This window comes from Dysidea avara, chromosome 2 (assembly GCF_963678975.1).
Source record: "Dysidea avara chromosome 2, odDysAvar1.4, whole genome shotgun sequence".
Lineage (NCBI taxonomy): Eukaryota > Metazoa > Porifera > Demospongiae > Dictyoceratida > Dysideidae > Dysidea > Dysidea avara.
Genome location: NC_089273.1, coordinates 7,332,001 through 7,359,576, shown reverse-complemented (window position 1 = coordinate 7,359,576; position 27,576 = coordinate 7,332,001). Strand labels below are relative to the sequence as shown.

At 36.1% G+C, this 27,576-nt stretch overlaps 1 protein-coding gene and 2 long non-coding RNA genes across 4 annotated transcripts; 1 reads left to right on the top strand and 2 right to left on the bottom strand.

Annotated features, from left to right (window-relative positions):
* Positions 1-3,010: 3,010 nt before the first annotated feature.
* Positions 3,011-8,777, bottom strand: LOC136246523 (uncharacterized). Of its 2 annotated transcripts, XR_010696550.1 has the most exons (6): positions 8,483-8,777; positions 7,178-7,251; positions 5,654-5,700; positions 3,754-3,792; positions 3,202-3,302; positions 3,011-3,151 (listed from the first exon to the last, which is right to left on the bottom strand). It is a non-coding gene; the product is annotated as an uncharacterized lncRNA (long non-coding RNA). The 2 variants fall into 2 exon arrangements; XR_010696549.1 differs by lacking the exon at positions 7,178-7,251 and having other exon boundaries at positions 8,483-8,772.
* A 6,449-nt stretch (positions 8,778-15,226) lies between these two features.
* Positions 15,227-16,000, top strand: LOC136244260 (uncharacterized). The gene is made up of 3 exons (XR_010695133.1): positions 15,227-15,364; positions 15,417-15,526; positions 15,579-16,000. It is a non-coding gene; the product is annotated as an uncharacterized lncRNA (long non-coding RNA).
* Positions 16,001-22,274: 6,274 nt separating this feature from the next.
* On the bottom strand, positions 22,275-27,327 carry LOC136247752 (uncharacterized). Its single transcript, XM_066039579.1, has 2 exons — positions 22,964-27,327; positions 22,275-22,528 (listed from the first exon to the last, which is right to left on the bottom strand). Exons 1-2 carry the CDS (start codon positions 27,325-27,327, stop codon positions 22,450-22,452), a joined length of 4,443 nt encoding a protein of 1,480 aa, XP_065895651.1. The 3' UTR covers positions 22,275-22,449.
* Positions 27,328-27,576: the final 249 nt, after the last annotated feature.

Here is a 27,576-nt window from a genome sequence, read left to right as displayed (position 1 = left end):
ACTGTAGCATATATGACACTACTAGTTACACACTGTAAAATGACACTACTAGTTACACACTGTAGGATGATAATGTCACTACAAGACACTACTACTTACACACTGTAGCATAACACTACTAGTTACACACTGTAGGGTGATGATGTCACTACAAGACACTACTAGTTACACACTGTAGGGTGATAATGTCACTACATGACACTACTACTTACACACTGTAGGGTGACAATGTCACTACAAGACACTACTACTTACACACTGTAGCATAACACTACTAGTTACACACAGTAGGGTGATGATGTCACTACAAGACACTACTAGTTACACACTGAAGGGTGATGATGTCACTACATAACACTACTAGTTACACACTGTAGGGTGATAATGTCACTACAAGACACTACTACTTACACACTGTAGCATAACACTACTAGTTACACACTGTAGGGGTGATGATGTCACTAAAAGACACTACTAGTTACACACTGTAGCATAACACTACTAGTTACACACTGTAGGGTGATGATGTCACTACATGACACTACTAGTTACAAACTGTAGGGTGATGATGTCACTACAAGACACTACTAGCTACATACACTGTAGCATAACACTACTAGTTACACACTGTATAACTAGTAGTGTCATGTAGTGACATCATTACCTACAGTGTGTAACTAGTAGTGTTATGCTACAGTGTGTAGCTAGTAGTGTCTTGTAGTGACATCATCACCCTACAGTGTGTAACTAGTAGTGTCATATAGTGACATCATCACCCTATACAGTGTGTAACTAGTAGTGTTATGCTACATTGTATGTAGCTAGTAGTGTCTTGTAGTGACATCATCACCCTACAGTTTGTAACTAGTAGTGTCATGTAGTGACATTATCACTCTACAGTGTGTAACTAGTAGTGTCATGTAGTGACATCATCGCACTACAGTGTGTAACTACTGAGTAACGTCATGTAGTGACATTATCACCCACAGTGTGTAACTAGTAGTTTCATGTAGTAACATCATCACCCTACAGTGTGTATAATAACTAGTAGTGTCATGTTGGGTAACTATTGTTATAGTGACATCATCACCCTACAGTGTGTAGCTAGTAGTGCGATGTATTGACATCATCACTCTACAGTGTGTAGCTAGTAGTGTCATGTTGGGTAACTATAGTATAGTGAAATGATCACCCTACAGTGTGTAATTATTAGTGTCATGTAGTGACATCATCACCCTACAGTTTGTAACTAGTAATGTCATGTAGTGACATCGTCACCCTACACTGTGTAACTAGTAGTGTTATGCTACAGTGTGTAGCTAGTAGTGTCTTGTAGTGACATTATCATCCTACAGTGTGTAACTAGTAGTGTCATTCTACAGTGTGTAACTAGTAGTGTCATATATGCTACAGTGTGTAGCTAGTAGTGTCTTGTAGTGACATTATCATCCTACAGTGTGTAACTAGTAGTGTCATTCTACAGTGTGTAACTAGTAGTGTCATATATGCTACAGTGTGTAGCTAGTAGTGTCTTGTAGTGACATTATCACCCTACAGTGTGTAACTAGTAGTGTCATATATGCTACAGTGTGTAGCTAGTAGTGTCTTGTAGTGACATCATCACCCTACAGTTTGTAACTAGTAGTGTCATGTAGTGACATCATCATCCTACAGTGTGTAACTAGTAGTGTCATGCTACAGTGTGTAGCTAGTAGTGTCTTGTAGTGAAATTATCACCCTACAGTGTGTAACTAGTAGTGTCATATATGCTACAGTGTGTAGCTAGTAGTGTCTTGTAGTGACATTATCACCCTACAGTGTGTATCTAGTAGTGTCATGCTACAGTGTGTAGCTAGTTGTGTCTTGTAGTGACATCATCACCCTTCAGTGTGTAGGTAGTAGTGTCATGTAGTGACATCATCACCCTACAGTGTGTAACTAGTAGTGTTATGCTACAGTGTGTAGCTAGTAGTGTCTTGTAGTGACATCATCACCCTACAGTTTGTAACTAGTAGTGTCATGTAGTGACATCATCATCCTACAGTGTGTAACTAGTAGTGTCATGCTACAGTGTGTAGCCAGTAGTGTCTTGTAGTGACATTATCACCCTACAGTGTGTAACTAGTAGTGTCATGCTACAGTGTGTAGCTAGTAGTTAGTGTCTTGTAGTGACATCATCACCCTTCAGTGTGTAGGTAGTAGTGTCATGTAGTGACATTATCACCCTACAGTGTGTAACTAGTAGTGTTATGCTACAGTGTGTAACTAGTAGTGTCTTGTAGTGACATCATCACCCTACAGTGTGTAAGTAGTAGTGTCATGTAGTGACATTATTACCAAACAGTGCATAGCTAGTAGTGTCATGTTAGGTAACTATTGTTATAGTGACATTATCACACTACAGTGTGCAACTATAATAGTGTCATGTTGGCTAACTATATAGTGACATTATCATTCTACAGTGTGTAACTAGTGGTGTCATGTTTGGCAGCAATAGTGACATTACAGTATAACCTCGATAATTAATATTATATTAATTTAACAGACACTTTGGGACCAACCAATTGCAAGTTTGTTGATATTTTACTGTTACAAGGAGGTTATCCTATCTCAGAGGTAATAGGGACCTAATACACTGATCAATAAGCACCTTCATAATACAGTTTAAGACTGTTTCCAAGGTAGCTACAGAGACACATAAACAAAGCTAAACACAACAATGATTATTTAGAGGCACTCAATACGGAAAAAGTTAACCTGAATTGCCATTATAAATAAACACCAAGTGTCGCATGTTTCTACCTATTCTTTCATCAAGATTGAGTTTGCAATTTTTTTTTGCATAATTCAGCCAAAAGTGGTGCCTCACCTACTCCAACACCCTTATATCACCCTACATGGTGTACAGTAGCTAGTAGTCTCATCTTAGGTAGTAGTGTCATCATTGGGTACATTATCAAGAGTTTGAACGGTGTAGCTCCGTATTATGCAAAACCCCAGTAACAAACCGTAAGTATAAATTGGAATTCTTAACAAAGCTCTGAATGAACTATACAACACTATTTCATAGCACACATTACACGTGAAAAGTCAAGTTTGTCACAATATCCTTTAGCAGTATTAGGAAACAGTTCTCAAGAGTATTGATGACCTGCAGTACACATGATAATAAGCAGCAACACAGAACAGAATGTAGCTTACATTGAGAAACACTACACTGTGTCTAGCATGGTTCGAATCGACCATCTTGTTCCTTGGTGTCTTCTCTATAACACATACATCTCCAGATTCTTATAGCACACCTACAAAGTTAGAGTTGAACATGATATAACAAAACGGAAAATGGAGAAAGCACATGCACACACATACTTTTGGACTACATTATCCAACACGCACACACGCACATGCACACACTAACAAAGCGAAAAAAAAAGCAGAGCCATGTGAAGCACAGCTACAATGCTTGCCACCCAGTAAACCAGAGCTGGGATGCCTGTGCACTACTCAGGAGCTTGAGCTTCAATAAACCACAGGAGAACTGTCCGAGTCTCATGGAGAGAGGTTGCAGAACTATACAGTATTATCATACTGTAGGATATACATTTTAAAATGCAATCCGTTACAGTGACTGTATATTGTTTCACTTCCACAGAGTTTCGAATGAGACCAAAAAGCTGCTAAAGACCAAATGGCCTTGCTTCATGTCGGATTTGTCAAACACAATAAATGTGTATAGCATATAAGTACACTCACCAGCAGTAACATGTAATTCTTGGGTGTCCAGTAGCATGTCTGTAAAAAAGAGATGTAATGAAAATTAGACTCTGGGATGGGTGTGAAACTGCAGTATGCAAATTATAGACACTACTATAGTACATGACACTACACAGAGAAACATGTAGTGAGAGACACGTGTATCCATGTATCACATACACAGAGACACATGTAGCAGCATTACATTATGACTACATGTGTCTCTGTACATGTGTCTACTGTTGCTAAACTACATGACACTACTATAGCGTGTGTGGTGTGTGCGTGTGTAGTGTGTGTGTGTAGCATGTATGTGTAGGGTATGTGTGTAGTGTGTGTGTGTGGTATGTGTGTAGTGTGCGTGTAGTGTTCGTGTGCATGTGTGTGTCTCTGTGTAGTATGTAGAAAGTCTGTGTGTAAGGTATGTGTGTAGAGTGTGTGTGTGTGCAGTGTACGTGTGTGTGTAGTATGTGTGTGTGTGTGTGTGTGTGTGTGTGTGTGTGTGTGTGTCTCTGTGTAGTGTGTAGCATGTGTATGTGTGTGTGTGTGTGTGTGTGCGTGTGTGTCTCTGTGTAGTGTGTAGCATGTGTATGTGTGTGTGTGGTGGTGTGTGTGTAGTGTGCATGTGTGTGTGTGTATGTGTGTGTGTGTGTGTGTGTGTGTGTGTGTGTGTGTGTGTGTGTGTGTGTGTGTGTGTGTGTGTGTGTGCATGTGTGTGTAGTGCAGTGTGTGTGTGAGCAGTGTGTGTGGGTCACTGTGTGTGTGCGTGTGTGTGTGCATGCCTATCTACTTATCTATGTTGGTCCATACGCACCTACGTGAGCAAAATCGTTAAATGATAAAAGCAGCTTGTACGTAAGAAAAGCGAAATGAAGTTTGTAATAAACAGTTACGAGTAAACTTTGTGATTTCTTTCTGGCAGGCTGAAACATGGGTGACACGACTCTCCTTAGACTCTTTGATTTACTTTCTCTTCAAGTTTTACAGGCATTTAATAACTGAAAAACATTGGTACAAGCCTTGTAGACTTCCAGGAATAGCTTATCCCTTTGAGTTGAAAGTGGGTATGTCCCTTACGAACGTGAATGAAAATGAAGAGCAGCTTTAAGGCTTTGTTGAGAGGATTGGCGAGAAAAAACATGATAGTTAAACTATAATACAGTTTAGAAGATACTTCTATGCATAACATGCCATCTAGCATTAATTTTACTCTTCCTGTTATACCACGTCATCACTAGCACAGTTAGGTGGGCTACATTTCAAAGGTCCCAAAAGAGTTTCATTCACAATTACAAGTGGGGGTACTTTGTACAGAGCCATTGGAAGGGATAAGCTTTTGAGATGTTTGCCATGAAGACAGCAGGAGAAAATTCTGTTGGGGAATGCATTTTCACACTTTTAGATACTTACCTAGCTCTGGTTTTATTTTCAAAACCAGATCTGGAGTGTTCGAGAAGAGCAACTGTGCATGCTTCTACATAGAAAGATAGTTAACAAACAAGTCTTACCAGAGATTTCTCTCACTTACTTAACGAGGAAAATCTCAAAAGTTATCCCTTCTAATGGCTATCTGTACATACAATCCCCACTCTTATTGCCATTTTTGTGCTATGATGTAATTGTGGATAAAGCTCATTAAACAACTGGACGGGACGGACTTGTACTGGAGCACACTGAGAGTGAACTTTAAACTTACAAGCATGCACTAAACATGTCACAATGCATGGCCAATCTTAGGGAAGAATAATTCACTACCATGAAACTTGACAATGATACAATATACAAATAGAATTTGTGACACAAAAGATCTAGAGTAGTAGAGAAGTCAAGGGCATTATGTAGTGTGGAGAACAACTATCAAATGAGTATATTCATACTTTCATTTAACAGTTAAACTTACACTTAGAATTTTTCTCGGGTATGTGATACCAGCGCTCTATCATCTGGCTACAAAAAATAAATCAAGTGCATTACACTGCATATACCGTACAGCCTAAATATTTCGAGGGGAAACTTTTTTTTTGCTGATTGTGCAGTGTTGGGGGGGTTATCAGCAAAATTTTATCCTTGAAATATTTAGACCTCCCATAGAGAGTAATACATTTGGGTTGTACAGTGGAACCTGTGTTACGGTCACCTGGATTAAGCGGTCACCTTTGTATAACGGCCATGGTCACGAGGTCCCAAATATTTTCCAATACAAATGTATGCATTGTGGTCTGCATTAAGCGGTCACCTGTCTAACGCGTATAACGGCCAACCAAGAATTTGCCCATGAATCACTGTATACATAACTTTCTTCTTCGTATAGCGGTTGCTACCTTTTATGGTGGCTTGTTAAGCAAATTGCCTGGCACCACGGCATCATTTCAATTAATGCGCAATTATCACACTTCCTGCCTTTCAATGAATACTATATAATCTATCAGTCTTCATTGCTTAATCGTATTCAATAGCTATAACCAACATCCATAACAGGCTCACCTTGCCGTTTCTGTACTAAAATATTACTACATTGCGGTTGGCACGAGCCTCTTTATAATAATTACTCATTTATAACGGTCGTAGCCACTAAAATGTTGCTGACCACCTTATGCAGGTTTTCTCTATAACAGCCACCTGTATATAAAGGCCAGATATATCTGGTCCAAGGTGATCATTATAGACAGGTTCCACTGTATTTGTGAAAATTTTACCTTTAGCAACACTTAACCCTTAAACCTGCATAATCAAGAAAACTGGATTTAAACTTAATAAATACGCATGCCTTGCATAGAGCGCTGTAACTTTTGAAGCATCCATTCTATGGCTATGCGATTTACATTATTCTACTTGTGATGGAACAAGGATTAAAATGATACCTAGAGTTTTACCCTAATGTTACATGGTGATGCCATGAAAATAACTTTTTGGTAGGGAACATGCAAACTTTTTATTACATACCTCTATAAAATGGTCGATGACTCGATGGTAGTTGCTCCTATCACCTTGCAGTGACTTCCATTGGACTTGTCGTGAATTTTTGTATCAGGCAATATATGATTTACGTGAGTAATCCCACAATCAAAAGTAAGCATGTGGCAAGAATTATGAAACACGGAGACTTGACTTGTCGATGTTCATCACTTCATAATAAGTAAGCCACTGTAGTTACAGTGCTCCTCCAAGTAGCCCAGTGGACACACTTTTTAAATCTATGTGTGTTTGTAGGCTGTAAGAATTAAGTTATCTCACCTAGTGTCACCATGCGAGTCCATATTGTGTAAACATGCATTTTCGAAAAGCAGATTTAAGGGTTAACCTTGAAAAGAAATATTTAGGCTATACCTGTAGTAATACCCCCACCTTTGATGTTGGCCATGAAAAACAAATTTATAAGGTGTATGTATAAGGAATAAGGCATCTGCTCTAGTACATTGCCTACCTTATGATCTCAGGGTGGTTGACGATCCACAAAAGTTGGATTTCTTACCAAGAGTGTACCTTGACCCTTGACTTCTACATACAGCAAAAACTTAAATGAAAATTTCAACAATTTGTTTGGATAAAAGCAACTATTAAACTTTCGTGCTGTAAAATTTCCCACCCAAAGCTTCTTTTTCCTAGGAGCTTCGGTGATTATATCAGACCATGTATGGAATTATTGGTAAACACCACTTGTCACCCTTAATCACTCACAAACCTTAATGCACTAGTTTGTAATGTACCGGACAGTAAACCAGCCACGTCTCAGGATATTAAACTAAAATTTTAACACAAGATAGATAAGCACCTAATACCTCATTTAAGCTATTAAACAGAAAATAAACCAAACAGGTAGGTTTCCAAGATCACGTTACAATTATTGAATGTAAAAGTGCTACTTGAAATGATGCTTGTACTGTCCTATGCCAAAAATCCGGATGAAGATCGTACAATACAGGATACATTAGAGTGACACCTCCTTGACAGTAGGTAGTATAGGCATGCTGTCTACTTCTAATAACGATACAGTCGAGTCCTTTGTGGAGACTTAAACCCATATGCATGCCATACAATGGTGATGGGATAAGGTAGAGGTTTAACCAGTTTGTATACAATGCATTTATTGCTCTTTCTACTCCACAACCCACATTTTTAAAAAAGCTGGTAGCCAATACTACTGGATTTATTTTTTTGTGCGATTTTTTTTTTTGAAATATAACAAGTAAATAAACAAGAAACATGTGATGGAAGCATGCACCTGACCCTCACACATTGCAAGGTCAAGTGCTGCGATAGTAACTGGACTGGCAGGGTTACAGTAAAGAAAAACTGGTGGAGCATCTAATCCAGGACACTACACTACTGGTCTTTCTAAGCAGCAGGCAGAAATGCTAACCTCTTGTAAGTAATACTAGCCGCACCTCCCATTCCCCCAAAAAGTAGGGAATACCAATGGGGTGAAGGAGCCCATTTCAACATCACTCACTATAATATAGCTAAGATCAGACCGACTTTCTTCTTTTGTGTGTGGGTGGGGAATAAGTGGTCTAGTACACTTCCCATAGAATTTCTGTGTAACGTTTCACCAGCTCTATGGTGGGTGCTGATTGGCCACTCATTCCGCACTCACACACTAAGAAAAAATTCTGTCTGGTCTACGCAAGACTACCATAGCCACGCCAACTGGTGCATTTTATTTAGAGAAAGTAGTCTAGCCTTTCAAAACAATATAATCTCAACGTGTGTATCTACTTATCCTACTTACCTTTAGTCCGTTTGAGCAGTTTTCTCTATGTGCTGACCACTCCTTGGGGGTAGACTTGAGTTCTGGACAGAGCCTGGTACCACTACATCACGTGCGTACTGAATGAACGCTAAATTTTTAATTATTTGCCATGTCAGGAACAGAGGAAATTAACGCCTCGACGTGTTAACAAACCAGGTCAGCAGTGTTTATAAATTCTTAAACTTTGAGCATTGAAACTTATGCAATTGGAATTTGCGAATTCCAATTGCCTAATGTCCTAGTGACCAAACGGTAAAGTAAATAGGCGCTTCGCGCGCGCAGCGCGCGAAGCGCCTATTTACTTTACCGTTTGTAATATTAGACTTATAATTGGCCCCAAAATACACGGATCCTGATATCTCTATGAGGCCACCTGCAGCATAAATGATGAAGGGTGATTTGTTTGTAGCTGAGCCTTCTAGATGATGAGTTGTAATTAAATTAAACTCTCTATGGAGTGACTTGTTTCTTATCCCTTGGATTTCCATCAATAGTTTTTGCCATACATTTTTGACTTTGAAATGATATTTATTTTTGATGACTGAAATTCATAGCAATCATTTTTATTCGGTCAGTAACCTCTAAGCACACTTTAAAATCAAAAATTTCCCTCCTGCATCTACGTCATGACAGTAATTTTCACTGGACAAAAACTTATCCTTCATTATCAGGCCAAGGATACATACCAGGATAGTTCAGATGTACCTATCCTGTGTTACATGGGTGTGTACACACCACATTTCTTTCACATATCCTATCCAGTAGATAACTCATGTGTACTTACTATTAGATAGTTTGTGTGATATATATGTTCACCTATCTTATATATGAACATATGGCAACTGTTAATACATCACACAATTATTGTTTTAGGACATAATAAGTTATACTCCATGTTCTTATTGTATATATTGCAATTATTATTGCAAAGAGACTAATGATGTACAACATTGCTAATGCACGTAATATGCATAATTGGTTGCTTAATTGTACGGAGACACAAATAACACACGTCCGTGGTCATCATCCAATTTGTCAATGAGAGATACAGTTCTAGATCTAACAGCACTAAATTGCAAAAATGTTGTGCTATCAAAGAGATTGTACTCCCATATAGTGACAGGTTTTCCACATCTATCTTTTGATCATGGTGCTGAAACCAACTTAAACAAACCAGAATTTTGTTTATCTGTTCATCACCAGAAACCAGTGATACAGCAGCAAAATATCTGATTCTGCCAGGATGAACTTCACCACGGTATTCTGCAAGAATAATACTGGAACTTTGTGATTTGCTGTTGTAACTTCCAAGAGATTTCCCATTTACGACAACTGATGTATATTGCTTGTAGGTTGAATAAACTTGTATGTTACTGGGATAGCATGTAGACAGATACTGCTCCAACTCATTTAATTCTGCAATGTTAAACACACTCCTTGAATAACTACGAGGGAGGCATATGGCTCAAAATTCCATTGAATCTCTCAAACCCAAAAAGCCAGAAATGATTCAAGGGTTCATAGTCTAAAATACAATCTTTTAAATGACATGACATGTGCATATTAGGAGTAATGACTTCCTTTCCAAACATTCTTTCCATTCGTTGACAAAACTTTAAAATTAACACTATGAAAAAAGAGGGATATAAGATGGTATATCCAGTGGCTTATTGAATACAAAAAAGCTTGATATAACCTGTAGTATACTAACAATCACATGTAAGGCTTTAGTTAATGTGTTAAACATACTGAAACCATATATGTGATGGTATAGTGTGGGAATTATATTTGATATAAGCTATTTTAGGTATTGTGGTAAATAAACTGAAACCATATATGTAATAGTATAGTATGCATTATACTAAAGTATAACATGAGTATAATACAGGGTTTATATCAAGGCTTATTTGTATTCAATAAGCCACTGGAAATACCATATTATATCCCACCTTTTTCACAGTGTAAAGCATCTGCAATGATGATATCATCCCTTTTAATTCAGTCTGACATAATAATCTGCATGCAAGCACAAAGTGGCGCCAACACTCAAGCACATCAGCAGGTAACAGTCCATGTAGACAGATTATTGAATAATGAAACAACCCAGTTTTTATACTGATCTGCTGTTAGGCTAAAGAATGATGACATTATTTTACGAGGTATTCGTCCAATGTCAGGCGGCACCATTAAAGCATCAATTCTCTCTTGTATAATAGCAAAGCTTTCTTCCATTAAGATGTCTCTTCCGATTAATATTCTTTTAACAAAGTGCTTGGCTAACCCTAGGTAGAGGCAGTGCATTGGGTCGATGGCAAGCATCATTGGAGGATCAAAATAATCAAGGTCTAGCAAAGCTGAGTATCTACAGCCTAATTCTCTTACCTTTGCAGTTTGAGATGAGCACTCTGACAACAGGTCTACATCACCACGATGGATACTAATTTAGTACGAGGAGTCCACTCTGATCTTTCAAATCCAGAATAATCCCTTTTGATCTTATGTTCCCCAATTGACAGAATTTTTTTGTACATTTGGAACACCCTAAGTTTGCACTGTGTGCTAGGAAACCACACAATTTTCTACCAGCTGGCAGATCACAAGAACAACAAATCAATGCACAGCGTACTATAGAGTGACAGCCAGTTGTAGATATATAAAGATTTTTTCCAACCCAAAGTTCTTTTAGATCAGCTACTAGTGGATTTAAATAGGAATTAACTGAGATCTCAGGTTCCTTAGGACCTGGAATGATTCCAATTAGACAAATGTTCTTTAACCTGTACCGAAATGCTCTTGGTAGATTTAGAATACTAAGATATATCACTCCAATAGAATATTGGACGTGTTTATGTGGTTGAAACCAATCAAGATTAATCATGAAGGCAAATGAGTTATCCTCACTTAAAAATGGCTTGCCTTCATAATTTAATTTTTTTTCCACACACGTCCATCATATATGTCTCGTAATACATCTTCTGATCTGGATGTGCTTTCCAAGCCATACAGTTTGTTACAAATTCTGAGTCAAATAACAATTGCTGTAATGATGTTTTAATATCTACGTAACAGTAAGGTGTTATTGGATAAAATATTTTACATTTTGTGGCAATTTCAACTGTGTTTTCAATAATATTGCATTACACTTTTGACTTCGGCGATGCTTGCCAAAAGGTGATTTGTATGGACATAGTTTCGCTTTTCTATGAGCTCCATGACCCTCAATGCAGCTGTCAAATTTCCATACTGAGCCACAATCCTTACAAACAGGAAACAGTTTAAAACAGTCTTTCATTGTTCTGTATTTTTTACGAGCCATATACAGTGAAGTTGGCATTTCACTGGCAATCAGTGCACAGAAAGAATTGAAACGAACTGATACAGTAAAAAAGGTTTTTAAAAACTTCAATAGCATATCTAAAACTCTATCTGACAAATGGAACTTTGCTTGAAGTAAGAACAAAAATGTTATTAACCATTTTACCAGTGATAAATGTGATGCAATGCTTGCTGTATCACGTGGTTCAAGCTGTGGACTTTGATCATCATCATCATTAAGATCCATGTTGTCGATTTCATCTACGTGATCAACATCACTCCATACTTCTTCTCCGTTACCTGCAAAGATAATTCATTATAGTTAGAAATTGCCTCAAGTCTGTATAATACAAATACACACAAGGAACATTTTGGAATTTTAAGTTCGGTTAAGGATCATAGAAATAAAATTAATGGGAAGTTGCTTATAATTGCAGATATACAAGTGGACCTTTATCCCTAATTCAATCATGACTGAATTAGTCTGCAGGTGCAGACGACCTCCCTAATATATACAATTCCTAAACAAACTTATAACTTCCAAACATAATTATAGGCATGTACCCAAGATAGTAGTGTTAGGGCATAAAGGGATAACAGCTGGTCAATCAGTGTGGCAATCAACTATGATCAGGTAGGTATGGCCTGCGTGTGAGCAAAGGTCTATTGCAATCTCCTGGAATGGCGGTGTGCTCTTGGCTTCTAGCTGTTATACGCTTCATTTTAAGCTTTGCTCAGCCTGTTTAAAACAATACAGTAGTACTGTATAATATTTTTATTAGGGATCAAGTGGAATGGGTTTTCTTGCTTAGTAAACCTGAAACTGCCAACTGTTGCCTTTAGCCAAGCATAACTCAAACTACAGAAAAGGCTGCAGGCTTGATTTTTTTGCTGTTTGATGTTGATTCAGTTCAAATCATGCCTTTTTGCCAACTGCAGAAATTACATCATGAAGCCGTTTACCCTCCTTTTTGTCCCATTTTTTTGCTGACAGCGCAAGGTGTCCATAGTATAATGGCTTCCCATGATAGCTTGTTACTGGTTTATTTTAATGGAAATTGTCCGTATTTTCAATGATGGGACTTGTTTGAAGAGGCAGTTGTTATACGGTTTCTTGTTTAAAACACTGTGTAACTCTAACTCGCAACACCTTCTGAATGGCTGTACACAACAACAATATGGAATCATAATTATATATACTCTATATACCCTTGAAAAGAATCACAAAGATTCCTTAACATGTTAGGCCACTCCAAATTGATCCTGTGTCCTGTCCTAGCAATAAACCTTTGCCAAATGGACGATTGGCATCATATTATTCCATTATGCTGACTTCTATCCATTCAAGTATACACAACTGTATAAATGAAACGTTTTCTACTACACAACTAAAAAGGTTGCAATCCATGTAAAATTACTTACAAGTTGAATGATATGCTTGATTAGCCCACTTGTACTCAGGTACCACAATTACGTATGTGATACTTTTATAACATCAGCTTAACAATGGATAAGAAAAAGCTATTCATGATCAAGTGCACAGAATATCAGTTCGGAGTGGCCTTAGGTATAACTAATGTCGCACCATTTTCAACAAACTCATTTCTGCTATCCTCTCTACTGTCTACAGACTCACAATCATTGTTATCTAAATCAGAAAATGCAGGTGTGCTGCACGGTGCACTCTCAACACTAAAATTATCATCACAAGTAAATCCTCAGCCGGAAGGTGCGGGCGGGATATCATTTTCTATTTCATACTCTTCTGTTCTCCCTAGTGGTTGGCTTTGGGGCATTGGAAGGTTACTCAAACAAGAGGCTTCATCTCATCACTGTGCGAGTCACTGTGATGAACGAGATCTGATCTGATAGTCCATGAATCAGTATCATAGTCATAGTAGAGTCTCTTATGTTCTTGTATGATACAATCTGCTTACAGTGTACACAATACCTTTCGCTTGGTCGGCACCTCTTTGGAAAAGGGGGCTCCATTATCTCGGACAGTAGTCTAAATGACTCGCCATATATGGTGACACTTAATTTCAAGTCTCGTGATCTAAAATTTGTCGCTGAATTATGGCGGGAATGAGAAGAGAAAAGACGAGCCGGAGACTGAGGGGTGCTGATTATGACGACAGCACAGTAACTGAAGACTTGTTTATCAAATCAAGGGTTCTTGTGAGTGCCATTTACAGTGAATCCGAGCTAGATACTAGTGATGAAGCGGCCGAGGCTGAAATAGCTATTACGTGAAGAATCTCAACAGTCCACCTTGAAATGTAATAAAAAAGACGATTTTGAGGAGGAGCTTCGTGAAGGTAGTGACAAGGGTACGGAGTCAAGCGATAATGACGATTTAATGGACGCATTGAAAATACGAAAAAGAAAACCTTTTCCTAGAGAAGGCTCTGATACCCAGAGTTGGGGTAGTTACTTCAGAAAAGTAACTAGTTACTAGTTACACGTTACTTTTATCCCATGTAACTTAGTTACAGTTACAGTTACTTTTCAAAAGGTAACTAAGTACTCTAGTTACTAGTTACTTTCGTAGTATCAATTATGACTTGTTTTTAGCTCTTGTAACATGAATTTTGCTCAGAAATGTATCATTAAGGGATGCAGTACATATGTGCACTTAAAATAACAATTCTGTTGCTCTTTCAGGTCAGTTTTAATTAATGCTACATCTGTTACTCAAGCTGAATCATAGAGAACAGTACACAGAATGTGCTTACTTAATGTAGCTGTATATGGCACAAAAATTGAAGTGCTCTTGCTTTTAAAACATAATTTTTTATAGTTACAAATGTAACTATTATAACTAGTTACTATTGTAACTTAGTTACTTTTCAGACAATTACTCCTAGTTACAAGTTACTAGTTACAAAGCAAGTAACTAGTTATATTACTAGTTACTTTAAAAGTAATCCGTTACGTAACTTAGTTATAAAAGTAACTAGTTACCCCCAACAGTGCTGATACCAGAGGGTTCGGTATGGTGTCACCATTTACCCAGCATCGCAATAGCATTACTCCTGACAGTCATTCTGAGTTGCAACCAACTAGACTCTGTTTTACAACACCATCAGCTGTAAAGAAAGTGTCTCATTCCACTGAAGTACAGTAGGTCTTGACAAACTGTCAAAGTGCCTAAATTCAGCTATGCAAAGGCTAAGCAAAGCAGAAGTGACGATACAATCTCTTGAGCGCAAGCTAGCTGTAGAATGTCCTACTTCAGCTGTTATTAGTAAGAAGAGAGTAGTTCCACAAGTTGTTAAAGTAAGCTGCTTCATTTCTTTGGTAATAATTTATGTGTTTATTCTTTTATTAGACTGAAACAAAGAAAGTATACAAAACATTGTTGGATAGAGAAAATTTTGCAGGATTTGACCTGTCACCTAGGTAAAAATCATTTAGACGACATGTTTTAGTTAACGGTTAGTTTTAGAGCTAGGTGGAAAGATGATGCCAACCAACGTGGAGTCGAAGTTTTAGTTAAGGAAGTGAAAGGAAACAACAAGTCATTTTCAAGATCTCACATACAAGGTAAGTAGTCCTTTTTATTTTATAATTTGTTGACACAGAACCCCTTTCACAGATGCTGCTAAAACATACTTTAAAAGTTTATTTCAAGAAGAGACCTTGAAAAGAAATGGGAAACATGAATAGAGGAAGATTCAACGAAGACGGCGGGAGAGAGTTCTTAGAGTTAGTCATCCCCTTTATTAGTGTTACCGTACGTAGTGCACTCAATGTTTAGAGACTAGCTCAGAGACAATCGGCTTTCAACAAGATGTCATACAATTCTACTGACAGGCAAAAGTGGCAACGAGTCCTTGTTGCTGACATGATATCTAGTGACAGCAGTGGAATGGAAGAAGGAACGCCAGTGTTTGTAGCAAAAGAATTGTCTTGGAGACATTGAAGAGTCTTGGGGTTTTTTGAAAGGTTGGATAAAGCTAAAGAAGAAAAAAAGTCAGAACAGGCAAAAAGACAAACTAAACAACGAGTTCGTCGTCAGGATAGACTGTCTCTGAGACCTGTTCCCAGTAATTTTCCAACACGGGCTGTTGTGGACAACTAACAGCACTGTTTTGTGCAACTCATCTTGATTTGTGTAAACTAATAATTATTGAAGTGTGCTGTAATCATCTAAATATTATTTTAATTATGTATGACCTATCCTTCAAAGAAATGCCATCTGAGTAAAGGAAATGTCACAAATTTGAGTGCCGTACATACCATTGGATAGTTCATGAATCACCTCACCTATCCAGTAGCCGACATTTAGCTCTATCCTTCATGGGATATTCTATAGGATATCCCACCTATCCACCAGTGCAGGACACACAAGGATAGGTGGTGTTTCAACCCACAATCTTCCACCAATTGCAATCCAGTAGTAGGATAGGCCTAAATTGGTCTGGTGTTTGGTGTAAAACCGTCATGCAAAAATATTTTGTCCTGAATTTTTTTTTCTGTTTGTGCCTAAATGGTGTAGCAATCCAGCAAAATTGTTAAAAGTTGTGAGTACATCTATTGTAATAAAATCCTACACATTAATTTACTTATTTTGCAAATTTAATGACATAATAAATCTAATTGGATTATTCAATGACCATCCTATTTATATCACTAGTGCATAATTGTGTAGAGAAGTGCTGCTAAACTGTTTGTGATGATAGCTGCAAGTATACAAGAGTTATGAGATATAAAATCAAGGAGTGTAATTTTATGGTTAAAGGAATTTGTAATATCTGGGAAACCAAGTGTTACTGTATATGAAATCTTGTTTGCAACTGAACTCCTTACAGAGTGACATCAATGTATGTAGCTGACCTCTCTATAGGCTGACTTGTTAGCTACTGGTAGCTGAAGCTGCTGAACTGAATTCTTGAATGTACGATAACTTGTTTGTAACTGAATACATGATGACTTGACAGGATGACTTGTTACTTACTTTTTTTTAATAGGGTGACAACAATATTAGAATTTAGAGCTCTCAATTAGGCTTGAGTCAATTATGCTTTGAAAATTTTTTATTATGGTTTTGAAAAGTGCTCAAAAATCCAGCCTATTATGCTCAAAAACGGACCGGACTGTTTTATTAGAATATATCTACATTTCCTGACTGCTGTATTAGAGTAAGTGACTGCTCTATTAGAGTATCTCGATCTTATTTCCATATCCATAAAGTGTGAATAATCAGTCAAGAAATAATAAAAATGATGATAACACTGCAAGGTTTTTATATGAAATGCAGTAATGATGTGTAGTGTGTTCATGTTGTAAAGTAGTTTTGGCACACGTATTGCGCATTTTCATTAAGGTAGTGGTTACTGAACCCGAAAGTTTTTATTATTTTCGCGTCTAGTAGTTTCCCCGAGCATTCAACTTTAGGGGACGTGTCTAGTAATTTCCCGAGCATTTGACTTTGAGGGACGCGAAAAGTAGCATTAGCGTTAGGGTTAGGCTCGGATTCAGATTTGGTTTCTTCTTCACCTTTAGGTTACGTTCTTCTTACTGTACATGTTTTATAGTGTATATAGTGAGACTACTACCTGAGTAGCATTTATAAGGTAGAAAAGTACAGATAGCGGGTAGCTAGCAGCAGTAGCACAGTGGTAAGCCCACTGCTTACAGCTCCAGTAGTCCACGGTTCGAGCCCAGGTTGAGTTTTGTGGGTTGCTTTTTTTCGTTCAGTGACCCTTTTTTGTCTAAGTTTTACTGTCAGTTCAATAGCGAGTCCGGCTTATTGAACCGACTTTCGGTTCAGTAACCACTGCCTTTAATTAAATTCTTGAAAATCATCCTATTATGTTGGCATAATGCTTGATGCTTTTGCTAACCTATTATGCTCGAAATTATGCCAGCATAATTGGTGCAAGCCTACTCTCAATTGAGCATACTGTAGTTGCAGTGCTATTATTGTGACCACTGAAGAGTTGTTATTCTACAATGATTAATCCATCTATACACTGATTTTCAGATAAGCGGTTTTCCAAGTAAGCATGGCAGTTGAACATTTCATTAATGTGTTCCGGCAGTCAAGCAAATAAAATAAAACTCAGACAAATAGGGTACTCCCCCCTGCATTGGCTGAATTCATAACAGATAGCTATTCAATTATTTATTTTACGACATCACTTCAACTTTAACAAAATATTACACAATTCAATTATTCAGGCACTACACAAATTCATATAATGGATGCAAGATCTAATTTTTATTGCAATTGATTTCAAAATGCTACTGAACAGGCACAACTGTTGCAGTACTTTTTGTATAATTGTGTTTATGAACAGGCACAAGCCTATTATTTATAATTACAATTACAGATTGATAATGTAAGTATTTTTGTAAACTTTCACACAATATATGTCACCTGCTCAGCCATTCCCTATAACTTCAAATCCACACCAGATATCTTAATTCTGTTTTTTGTACATCACTATCCTCATGTATCTGTACCTATTTGTATATGGGTTACCATGGAAACAACCACAATTAAGCTGTGGTTTGCATATTTATGGATTTTGGTAATAACATTGTAACTGGTGAAGGCTCTCATTGGGCCCAAATACACCACATCTGTGGAAATATATGGCTGTTTCATTTTGTCCCTAAAGTGTGATTTGAGTGGTTACCAGTTCTCATGCACTCTTTCTTCTAGCTACGAAATTGCTCTCCTTTCTACAGAAATGGCCATAAAGGTTACCAAATATCAAATCTGCAGTGACACGCTATATCAAAATAATAAATGTCACAAAATTCATCATTATTGTCTCTGCTTCTCTAAGGATGTAAATTGTAGTGTAAGTAAGTAATTAGGCTGTTGGTACTGGATACCAACAGACCTTAATGTAAATATTTTTCCTTTGTACTATATTGTCTTGCCCTTGTATCCTTTTATTACATCATGAATCCATTATTATTATTTATTTTATTATTATTAAGACCTGATTTCAAATTAAAGGTGTTGATCTAAGAATACTACAATTTACTTGCAAAAAAATTGTGCTAAAATTAAAAAAAATATTTTTATATGATTTACATATTGACTGCTCTATTAGAGTAATTCAATATTATGCTAAATGTTCATAATTATAAGAAATTTTTGTACAAGTTTTTTTCATACGAAACTTATTTTACAGCAAAAATAAGCAAATTACAGTATGATGTAAATTAATAACTTAGCTATTCTCACCAAAGTGAATAAAATTAGTTGATTATCTCTACCCTTGGTATGTGAACGTATTAGCTATTAATGTCATGGTTGATATCACTGCTTGAAGGTTCTTAGTTTACTAATTTGTTAAGCTGCTTTACTGTAGTTGTGCCCAGTTATACTGATAGTAAAATGTCAGTAACTTTAAGTATATGGAACATAATTGTTTTACTAAGTTTTAAACTCTCAGTAAACATCAGTGAATGCAGGTTTACTGAAAAGCTACTAAAATTCCAAACAATTAACTGTTCCATATACTGGGGATATACCACTCTAGTAAACTAAGATACTTCAAGCAGTGTATATGTAAATGCATGGCCATATAGCTAACTTTGGAATAAGCTAACATATCGATCATGATTTAAAACAAACCAAGTTGTTTCTTTAAGGAAGACCTTTAATTTGAGATCATGTGTAAATAATGCCTCAGGGAGATAAATGATGACATTTCATTACAAAAATGGCTATAAAGTCACCAAAATTCAAATCTGACATGCCACTAGTTAGCTATATCAAAAACTATTTGCCATCACTGCTAATTAATTTTAGCTGGATGTTTCAGTCAATGACCTTTTCTGAAATGTTTTCAGTAATTAAAATTTTGTTACTGTACCCACAATCAATCCATTGATTATGTTGATCTACCTATATACATATGTGATAAGTTTATTAAACTGAAGACAAAGGTGCAGCCACATCATTTAAAGTGAGGGTAATAAGATAGTGACTGCTCATAGCAATTTGTACATTATGTATAATATTATGTAAAGCTCACTCAGCAAGCAGGGCATTCACTTTTAGGAGGCCTATATGGGGGCATGTTCGTGTGGGAAAGTTTTGAAAAATTTGCCTTCTGCAGCTGAGTTATCATTTTGACTAAAATTTTATTGAAAATGCATCTAAATGTTTCATTAATTTTGAGTATAGTACAAGTAGGCACAAACTTTCAAAAAATAAAAGTTCATATTTTTGATCAAGTACCAGATTTTTAAAAATATTTTAAGTTTGTAGAAACGTATCTAGTTTCACACGCTCCGTAATTTTTACATTTTTTATACTCATTGTTTGTGGAAGAAGATAGACCTGCCTAAAATTCGTAGACAGAGTTTTGTTGTTTTACGACATTACAAACTCAGATTACGGATATTTCTGTAAAACCAATCTTGTCAAAACCACTGTTATGTAAGTGTGCTTTGAGACACTGCAAACATGTATAACAACTTATTATGAAATACAAATGAGTAGAACACTGCATGAAAGCATAATGGGCATTGTAGAATATATCTATTGGGATATAGAATATATGTGTGGGTGGTAAAGTAAAATTTCTGGAAGTTTATGCCTGGTTGCACTATACATGACCACTCTTTTAGAGTAACTGACTGCTCTATTAGAGTATTTCAATCTTCTTGAAGTGGGTAGAGGGGCATCAAATCAATAAAAAGTAGTGTGTATCTATTGCAGTCCATGAGTAGTCAAAACCTCTGAACTTCAGCCCTGCTAATAAAGGTCTATAGGATCTTTTAACTCTATTAAAGTATAGAAAGCCAATAAATGTTTAGAAGCCAAAGTACTGTAGTAATTTTTACATTTTACATGATGAGCTTGAATTATTGTGTATCAAAGCTAAAGTGAGATACTCTAATAAATACTCTCACGCTCTAACAAGTGGCTTATAGTATGAATAAGCACTGTCAGCTAGTTAGAGCCAGTTGAGAAAAGTGACATAACAGGCATCAATGGAAATGCGGAATAAAAAGCTGAGAGTATAGGACAAATCAATGGCTACAATTAGAAATGCCTAATGTTAAATTTTACAGTATAATAAATTAATTATTGGCTCTTTCAATTAACAGACATATGTACTTGCATAGAGACACCCATTTTTACAGTCAAGCTGTTTTAGCATGTAGGATGATACACTTCCAGCTATCACTGATTAACATTCAATGTTACTGTATACATTTCCACTACAACCTTAAGTCCTTAAACTACTCAGGATGCCTGTAGCAGGAATATCATCATAATGAATTAATAACACACATTAGTGCATGCAAAAATGTTTGATCAAAGTTATGTTGACAATTCGGCATGACTTTCTGTATTAACTACTAAATCCTTCAACTACTTGCACTTGCATAGGCAACAATTACGTACAGCTCACTTAAGTTTCAGTTTATCTCAGCTCACCTCTGGTACCACATACAAAGAAAAGTTACAGTGATGTCTCTTTCAGCAACTGAAAACTACACTACCTTAATAGACAAATAACGTATAATAATAATAACCGTTGCCCCATAGCAACCTGAATTTCCCGTGATTTTTAGGTGATAATGTTTAGAGTAACTTCTCCAAAGTTTGAAAGGATAGCATATATATGTCATAAGATATGACATTTTTAAATTTGTGGTTTTCCCATTCATATCTATTGTATGTGAGAGGGCTACAGTTGCCCCTGCTGGGAAATCACAAAAATGAGGTATTTCAACGTATTTAAAAACTAAAAATTCAAAAGTACATATATCGTAATATTACATAATTTGTAGGTGTGAATGTCAACAATGATCTCTCCAAGTTTTAAATGGATAGTGTATATAGATCATATCACATTCTTTGAATCCCATGATTTGTATGATATCTGAGAAGGGGCAACTGTTACCCATCTTATTGACAATGTATGGGAAAATTGTAACTTTGAAATGTCATATCTCATGACATATCAATGCTATCCTTTTAAAACTTGGAGAGGAGACTTAAGACATTGACATCTACAAATAATATAAATTTTAGGTTGCTAGGGGCAATGGTTGAATTTTTTGTTATGAAATTTGTCTATTGTAACATAATATTTTCAGAATTTCATGCACAATCTTTTAATATATAGTACAGAAAAGTAGTCTGCAAAATACTGCAGCTCCATACTATTTATCAGTATATTATAACGTTGCGAGGACTTGTCATATAATTATCATTAATAACTTATGTAGCTACAATATGCCCACATGTACCATGAAAATGTTAGAATTAAATCTTGTATTATATACTATAATGAGTAGTTTGTCCCATTCATCTAACCTATCATGTTAGGAAAGAATTATTTCAGCTAGTAACTACAATGTAGTTTTGTTGTGTGACAAATTGCCTGTCATATCAAAGATTTCTTGATCTTCAGCCCATCCGTTGCTGAGTAACAACATTACTTATAATAATGTGACGTAAAACCTTTATATTGTGATAGCATTAATATAAGCAAAGCATCTACATCTGTATAATATGCGCTACTGTAACATCTAAAGCTGAAAAATTCTACAACACACATTATGGGGATACATGTACTGTATGTGAGACACACTATAATAAATACAATCTACACTTGTCATTGTTCACATCTCATAGCATATAATCAGCAGTCTTCAATCTCATCCATCACTTCCATGAAGGATTCGCGGTAGTGAATGGCATCATCAATCTCTGATTTTCTGCTATATGTAAGAGTAGAGAGAACAAAATTGTGTCATGACAACAATCACATTAATAGTAACACATGATGCATACAATATTCAGAAACAGTAACACATTAAAGTACAGTGAAATATTGATGGGGTCTCCTGGGGTTCCAGAAATATTTTTTGATATCTTGACACGTTTGCAGTATAACTATCAAAATTATTATCAAAAATTTAGTAGCTCAAGGGAAAGTAGTTAAAAATCAACAGTGCATTGTTTTAGCTAACTCGATGCATATGTTGCTTAAGGGATTCTCTGTTTTGCTTTTTACTTCCTTCAAGTAATACTTTATTTCCCACTTATTTTTGTAAAACGTTTAACAATTAACTCTTGCCTTGACACATCCGCATTTGGTTTTGCTGATGATTTTTAAGCAGTGTACATAGAAAGGTATACCACATTACACTTACATTTCACATATAGTAGCATTCACCCTCCTGCTATCATCTATAACACTATCTACAAAGTCTCTCATTGGAACCTCATTGTTGTCATTGGTAGTGTCAGGTTTAGGTGGTACACAGTATTTAGTGATTTTCTTAACTGTCCTTCTGTAAAGGTAAATTTCCATTATCAGAAATGGTATTAAGGGTAGTATAACTAATACAAACATAAATGATAGCAATAAATCAGGATCATAACTGTCAATAAGTGGTACCATTGAAACCACAATCATCAGCTGCAACACAAAGCCATCAAACACATTAAGAATGTTAGATCCATATGGCCTTATTGTCATATGTATAAAGGCTAACAAGGAATTGAAAATGATCAATAAATACTGGGTGGTGTCATTGCTTGATGTATTGGCAATAATTATCAGAATAATCACCAGTCGACATGTCATGTAATAAGCTGAAAAACTACGATACTTGTCTTTGTAACATCCTTGAAACTGATCCAATAATGGTTTTATTCGGGTGAAGTTGATTTTGTAATTAAGAAATGGCTCAATTAAAAGCAGAAATGGCAGACCAATTACAATAATTAGTGTACATATTATTGCTAAAATAAAATATGGTAGATGGCGTCCATGTAAATACTCTATGTCAGGTGACAGGTAAGTGTAAATCTTATCCACACTGTGAAATGTCAGTGATCTCAATAGCAGCAATGAAGTTGTTGCCACAGAGGTGTACGACAGCAGTAGAAGAAAACATATAACATGGATAATTCCTCTACTAACAAATGTTGAAAACTTGTATGATATTCTTGCTGATAAGCAGATCACTGCTATGATGATGGAAACAGCTAGTGGATGTACATAATGAATGAACTGTTGGTCAATTCCACTCATATCAGTTACTAAACAGAGCTGTCCTAAAAATTGTGGTGTGACTTTTGCAATACTGGACATAATACTAACAAATGTAAATAATCCTTGTGATGAGTACAAGTGTTCACTCAGTAAAATATCCACCACACTGTAATAGTATGTAATAGCATACAAATAACCAATCCCAACATGATAGTATGTCATGATAAACACTAATATAACAATGACCACCCAGTAAAGGATTGCTAATGCCACCACAAGTACTGTTTGTCCAGTTGTACAATTGTCAACACTTACACATTCATTAGAATCAAATGAAAGAGTAAATCCTTCATTGCAACTACTACAAGCAGTACCAGATCGCTGTGAATTACACTGATTTGCTCTGACTGGTGAAAGTTCAAAAAATCCATTAGCTGTTTCACAACAAGTAAAATTACAGTAACTTCTGGGACAAATTGTCACTGTAGCTTTATCATCAACTACACCAAACCAGTAACCTCTTTTGATAGATGATGCACTACCAGAACAAGACACAATATCACTATCACTGTAGCATACACATGTAGTATTATCATAGTGGAAACCAGGGTGACATGGTGATAGTGCAATTATTAGTTCAATAAAGAACTCTCTTATGTTGGATATACTGTCTTCATATGAAGTAATGATTACTGAATAATTAGTTGCATCTAAAACTATTTTTCCTCCTACACTGACTCCTCCAAATACTTTACATGATATTAGCACATTGTCTGATTCGATGATATGATGATTTTGATCTTCACTGCTCAGTACAAATTGTGTTGGTCCAGCAGGTTGATTGTAATAATCCTTTACACAAGCATTGATTATGATTTCCTCACCAAGCATTATATTTCTTGTTAGATAAGTTCGACAATTTGTATAGTTATTATCAATGCATGTAACTGCTGAGTCTTTAAATTCTAGTTTTTTAGGAGAAGTTTTAATCACCCCATTGAAATGATTGTATCCTTTGTTAATTAAGTTGTTGTTTAAACACATCTCATCACATGATGATGGTATATCAACATAAACATCAGAACCTGTTAGATCAGTGTTGTCACCAAACACAATGTCTGTAGTGTTGAATATAATTTTGTTCTCAGTACTTTTTGTTAGGTCACAATATATGGCCCCACCACGGCTATTAGCATTATTATGATAAAATGTGATATGAGAATTATTGCAAATGTTTACAAAGAAGTGATCACTAAGATGTATGGCCCCACCACTTGCTGTAGCTAAATTGTTGAAAAACCACAATTGAGGTTGTTCTGCAAATGTTATAGAGGATTTCACTGCAGAAATAGTGCCACCATTTTCTGCTGTATTGCTAGTGAAATTTACTGAAATGTCTCCTTCAAAAGTTACACTAGACAGTAACACATATACAGCTCCTCCATCAACACTGGCTTCATTATTATTAAATGTTACCCTTGAGTTACCATCAAATGTGATATGAGATGAAGACTGACAATATACAGCTCCTCCATTAATACTGGCTTCATTATTATTAAATGTTACACTTGAGTTACCATCAAATGTGATAGGAGATGAAAACCAACAAGATACGGCTCCTCCATCATCACTGGCTTCATTATTATTAAATGTTACACTTGCGTTATCATCAAATGTGACATGAGATGAAGACCTACAATATACGGCTCCTCCATCATCACTGGCTTTATTATTATAAAATGTTACACTTGAGTTACCATCAAATGTGATATGAGATGAATCATAGCAAAGTACAGCTCCTCCATTAACACTGGCAAAATTATTACTATATGTTACACTTGAGTTACCATCAAATGTGATATGAGATGAAGACCTACAAAATACAGCTCCTCCAAATTCATTGGCTTCATTATTATTAAATGTTACACTTGAGTTACCATCAAATGTTATATGAGATGAAGACCTACAATATACAGCTCCTCCATTAATACTGGCAACATTATTACTATATGTTACACTTGTGTTACCATCAAATGTGATATAAGATGAAGACCTACAAAATACAGCTCCTCCATATTCACTGGCTTCATTATTACTGAATGTTACACTTGAGTTACCATCAAATGTGATATGAGATGAATAATAGCAAAATACAGCTCCTCCATAATCATTGGCTTCATTATTACTAAATGTTACACTTGAGTTACCATCAAATGTGATATGAGTTGAAGCATAACACAGTACAGCTCCTCCATCGACACTGGCTTCATTATTACTGAATTTTACACTTGAATTACCATCAAATGTGATATGAGATGAAGACCAACAACATACAGCTCCTCCATCAACACTGGAATTATTATTACTAAATGTTACACTTGAGTTACCACCAAATGTGATATGAGATGTAGACCTACAAAATACAGCTCCTCCAAATTTATTGGCTTCATTATTATTAAATGTTACACTTGAGTTACCATCAAATGTGATATTAGAATTATCACTGTATATGGCACCACCAAACCTTGCATGGTTGTCCTTAAATGTCACAATTGAGTTTTCCCCAAATGCTGATCTTGAATAAATAGCTCCACCATTATCTGTAACAAAGCTGCTAATAAAATTTTCATCAGACTTATCATAGAATATGACACTGCATTTTTTGCTATAAATTCCTCCACCAGACTTTGCTGTATTACCCTTGAACAACACACTACCTCTAATATGAAGATTAGTATGTGAAATGTAAATTGGTACTCCTGTGTTGTTGACAAACACATTGTCTTGTAAGCAAACATGACCAGTGATCCTACTACCTGAACCATCAATGTAAACTACACTTTGTGTGGCTCTATTGAAAATGAATTGGCTATTAAGGACCACCAACTTGTGTTGACAATGGCTATTAGTATTTGGTGAATAATGTATAGCTGCTCCATGTCCACTATATTCAATTTTGTGTGTAAAACTGCAATTGTTAATGTACATATTTCCAGACATTTGTGAAAGTAAAACACTTCTTCCTTTGGAGTTATGGAATGAGCATCTTTTTAAAGAAACATTGGATGAGTTGTAGAATTCAATTCCAGGATAATCTTTAGAGCCACATCCCTCCCACTGGATACCTTCAATGGTTATATTATTGCAGGAGATGAACTTTACAGCACCAACATCGTTACACTTTACAACAGGATTTCTGTGTCCCATTATCATGATATTTTCAAGACCTTGTAATTTCACATTAGAGAAAAGCTCAGCATCTGTTGTAATGTTAACAATGGTGTTATTACTGGAGATGTTATTTAAAATGTCATCAATTGAATAAAAGGTGAGGTTTCCAGATACACAACAAGAAGGCCTTGGTTTATCCTGACCTGTCATATTTACATCCCCTGAGCCACTAACAAAATCATCACTACTGTTCTGAGAAGTATCAGAATGATCATCCGGCATCACATTTGTAGCTCCTTCAATTTGGCTGAACAAACACACTAGCAGAAAAGCAGCTATGGTCATTTTTAACAGTTCCATGCTTGTATCAACAGGTAACAAAAATACTAACTTGCCAGTTCAGATACTGATATTTATAACTCCAAAGAGGACATGATGTAACATTGATGATGTCATGATAAATGCACGCATCAGTTCAGCCAATGGTAGTTATAACATGTTTGTGGGAAACATGAACTGTACATTACTACTTCAGACTCCAGACCTGCATGATAGCTAATTAGACCTAGTCACCAATTTGATTGAACAATTATA

Excerpts from the sequence above, each read along its gene's own strand:
- LOC136247752 (XM_066039579.1), bottom strand. The coding sequence starts at position 27,327 with ATGACCATAGCTGCTTTTCTGCTAGTGTGTTTGTTCAGCCAAATTGAA. Across the intron at positions 22,529-22,963 it reads AATGCTACTATATGTGAAAT|CAGAAAATCAGAGATTGATG; the intron begins GTAAGTGTAATG and ends TCTTACATATAG.